A 3,430-nucleotide genomic window follows, 5' to 3' on the forward strand; every position below is an offset into this window, starting at 1 on the left:
ATATTGGGGGTTCGCTGTCCCTCGGTGTGGGGGCGGTAGGTCAATCTGGAGGCTGCAGACCTGCCCTGGGGGGTCTATGTGCCGATCTGGGGGTCTATCAGCCAGTGTGGGGGGATCTGGGCTGCCTGGGGGCTTTAGGCTTAGCTCAAGGGGCTGCAAGCCTGACCTAAGGAGATTTGCAGAATTTAGGGCCCACATGGGGGGAGCTGCAGAACCCCCTCAGGCACCAAGAGCAGGATGGGGCCCAGGCCAGGCTGTCTCTATCCCAATTGCTCCCCATCCTCTTTTGGCAGCTCATCCTCGCTGGTGGCCTCGGTTGGGTGCCTGCCTTCATCTAGGCTTAGCTCAAGGGGCTGCAAGCCTGACCTAAGGAGATTTGCAGAATTTAGGGCCCACATGGGGGGAGCTGCAGAACCCCCTCAGGCACCAAGAGCAGGATGGGGCCCAGGCCAGGCTGTCTCTATCCCAATTGCTCCCCATCCTCTTTTGGCAGCTCATCCTCGCTGGTGGCCTCGGTTGGGTGCCTGCCTTCATCTTCCTTGTCCCCATCACCGTCGGAGCCAGTCTCATCCGAGTTGTCCTCCAGGTAGCGGTATCCACGTGTTTTGTGGCGTGGGCGCGGGATGCGGGGCAGCCGGACCTCCACGTTGTGTGCCACCTTCCGCTCCATCCACAGGTATGTCCCCACGGCCACCACCAGCGTCAGCAGCATGATGGACAGCTTGGCCTGGAGCACAGGGAATTTTGGGATTGGTGTGGCGCTGTATCCCCAAAAAGCCTGGAATGTCTCAGAGTGGGCTGGGACTTACCTTCATGGGCAGCCCTGACCACAGGTAGACGGTGAAGATGGCCAGGGCCTGCCACCAGTGGTAGATGGTGAAGATGAAGTCTTGGCGCTCCTTCTTCTTGTACAACATTCCCAGGAGGACTGTGGCAGAGACTGGAATCAGTGTCCCCTTCCTGTGCCATGTCCCCTTGGCGTGGGGGACAATCACAGCAGGTCTATCCCGTGGATCCGAAGAGTGGGACCACAAACTTGTGGTGCCGGGGGACATGAGGAGAGGATGGAAAAACTCAGGACAACCCAGGCTATTTTGGGGACCACCAAGGTGTTCTGGGGACAACTGAGGCTGTTTTGGGACCTCCCCACTACTCACTGCTGATTCCGGTCTTGTTGAGGGCGCTGCCCGTGCCCCAGAGCACGGCAATGCTGTAGAGCAGTGGTGCCTGTGCCAGGTACCGGGGCTCCGGCGCCCAGCAGAAGAGTGTCACCAGGAGTGCAGCGTGGATGAAGGCTCCAGCCAGGAGTGGGATGTGCCGGCGCAGGCGCAGCATGCATAGGGCCAGGCTGGAGCACGCCGAGGCGGAGAAGCCGTAGGCCATGAGGAGATACGCCAACCTCTCCAGCCCCAGGGCGCAAACACCGTAGTTCTGCAGCAAGCATGGGCTCATTGTCACCTGTCCCTGCTCCATCACCTCCCACCCCATCCCGGATCCTACCAGGGAAAATCCGGTGCAGACAAAGAGCACCTCGAAGCCGCTGTAGATAAACAATGGGAAGAGGTGCCGCAGGCGATAGTCCCGCATGTGCTTGAAGGGCAGCTGGAAGATGTTGCCCCAGCCGATGCTGCGCATGTCGATCTCCTCCATGGGCCGGTACGCCGCGCCGCACAGCACCAGCACCTGTGGAGCACCTGTGGGTGAGGTCCTGCCATTGTCCAGCCCATCCCTGTCCCCTCCTGCCCTGGTGCTCAGCACCAGCATGGCGAGGAAGGCGGCAGCCATCAGCACACTCTCCACGATGATGAGGTTGACGCTGCGGGGAAGGCTCTGCAGCACTGTCTTGTTGAAGCCAGGCAGTGTGCCGTGGCTCAGGGTCCCTGCCAGTGGGCACAGGCCATGGTTAATCCCAACTGAGGGACTCCCAGTGCCGCCCCGCACCCCCACCTGCAGCCTCACCGCAGTGCTTCACCGCGAAGAGTGTGTGGTTGAGTTGGTAGAGGTAGTTGTTGAGGAAGAAGACCATGGGCATCTGAGCGCAGACAAAGCTCAACTGCAGGACGTAGAGGGGTGCATGCTCAGTGCTGCCAGCACAGCCCCCCGCCCATCCCAGCCACCCCACTGGCACTCACGTGGAAGCAGGAGTAGAAGACTGTCTGGAAGACGATGATGTAGGCATTGCAGGCATCCCGTGGCACCCGCTGCCTCTCCTTCTCCTGCTCCTCCTTGTAGTTAACGTACTCGTAGTACTTCTGGGCCATCCTGCATGGAGCAGCAGGTCAGCTGGCACGCTCTGCACCCCCTGCCCGCCCCCCCCGGATGCCTACCGCGTGATGTAGGTGCCCATGGAGGCCCAAAGGGGCACAATGACCCCCCCAATGGCCACGGCAGAGGGCACCAGCGTGTAGTAGCGCTCCCAGTAGTTGCTGGAGACAAAGAGGGCATAGATGCCAACCGCCAGGAACATGGCCCACTTGGTGCCGAAGAACCTGTGGGGGCGAGGAGTGGGAAGCGTGGGTGGCTGCATCAGTGAGCCGTGCCAGCCGGGAGCGCGGCGGGGCCGTACCTGATGAGGACGGGTGTGTAGAGCAGCGCCGCCACAGGCGTGACATTGATGCCCATCAGCACCTTGCGGTCGATGTCCTCCAGCCCGATGTTGCTGTACTTCACCTCCCGGTAGGTCTCGTCATAGTGAAGGATCAGCTGCATCTGCAGCAGGCCTGGGGGGTCCAGGGGTGGTCACCCTATGCCCTGAACACCCCAAGTTGTTTTGGGGGGTCCCTGGGAGGTTCCATACCCAGGTAGACGCCATAAGTGAGGGTGCCAGCCAGGCTGGCAGCCACCACGTTCTTGATGACACCAAGGCGCTTTCGGCGGAAGTACTTCTGCTCCTCCTCCTCCTCATTGTAGTCAGGGTGATGAGCACCCACAAAATCGTCCAGCTGTGGGTGATTCCAGCTGTCAGCCCTTGGGGATGGTCACCACAGGCCTGGTTCCTCCCCGGCGGGTGTCCCCTTGGTCTCACCTGTGTCTCTGTCCCCTCGGTGCTCAGTCCGGCGCTTGGCACTGTCTTGGCCCCATCCTGACAGCAGTCTAAGTCCTTCTCCATTGCTGCTTCTGGGGGACCCTGGATGGTGTCAGGGTGGGGGGCACCCTGTTGGCACCCCAAGTCTTGCACCCATATGTTTTGCACCCCTGTGTCCTGCACCCTCCTGCCCAGCGCTCCCAGGCCTTGCACCCCTACATCCAGCACCTTGTACCCATGTACACAGCACCCCCAAGCCCTGAACCTCTGTGCTCTGCACCCGCAGATCCTGCACTCATGGTTTGCATTCCTGTGTTTTGCACCCCTACACCTCCAGATCCTGCACCTCGAACCCCGCGCCCCCTACCCACCTTTGCACCCCCCAGAACTGCACCTCTGGGCTCA

At 61.1% G+C, this 3,430-nt stretch overlaps 1 protein-coding gene across 7 annotated transcripts in view; it reads right to left on the reverse strand.

The window, feature by feature from the left end:
* Positions 1 to 6: 6 nt before the first annotated feature.
* Positions 7 to 3,430, reverse strand: part of UNC93B1 (unc-93 homolog B1 (C. elegans)) — a 3,985-nt gene continuing 561 nt past the window's right edge. The window contains exons 2-12 of one of the 7 annotated variants that reach the window (XM_017733724.1): positions 3,026 to 3,127; positions 2,798 to 2,942; positions 2,567 to 2,720; positions 2,328 to 2,489; positions 2,133 to 2,262; positions 1,960 to 2,053; positions 1,501 to 1,880; positions 1,158 to 1,431; positions 810 to 928; positions 529 to 727; positions 7 to 328 (exon numbers count right to left, since the gene is read on the reverse strand). In XM_017733724.1, the coding sequence (XP_017589213.1) occupies positions 261 to 328; positions 529 to 727; positions 810 to 928; positions 1,158 to 1,431; positions 1,501 to 1,880; positions 1,960 to 2,053; positions 2,133 to 2,262; positions 2,328 to 2,489; positions 2,567 to 2,720; positions 2,798 to 2,942; positions 3,026 to 3,127 (1,827 nt within the window). In that variant the 3' untranslated portion in view covers positions 7 to 260. Of the gene's footprint in view, positions 329 to 437; positions 728 to 809; positions 929 to 1,157; positions 1,432 to 1,500; positions 1,881 to 1,959; positions 2,054 to 2,132; positions 2,263 to 2,327; positions 2,490 to 2,566; positions 2,721 to 2,797; positions 2,943 to 3,025; positions 3,155 to 3,396; positions 3,425 to 3,430 lie in introns of those variants that run through there. The other 6 variants (XM_017733729.1, XM_017733728.1, XM_017733727.1 and 3 more) reach the window with 6 other exon arrangements.

This window comes from Corvus brachyrhynchos, unplaced genomic scaffold (assembly GCF_000691975.1).
Source record: "Corvus brachyrhynchos isolate BGI_N302 unplaced genomic scaffold, ASM69197v1 scaffold165, whole genome shotgun sequence".
Taxonomy (NCBI): Eukaryota; Metazoa; Chordata; class Aves; order Passeriformes; family Corvidae; genus Corvus; species Corvus brachyrhynchos.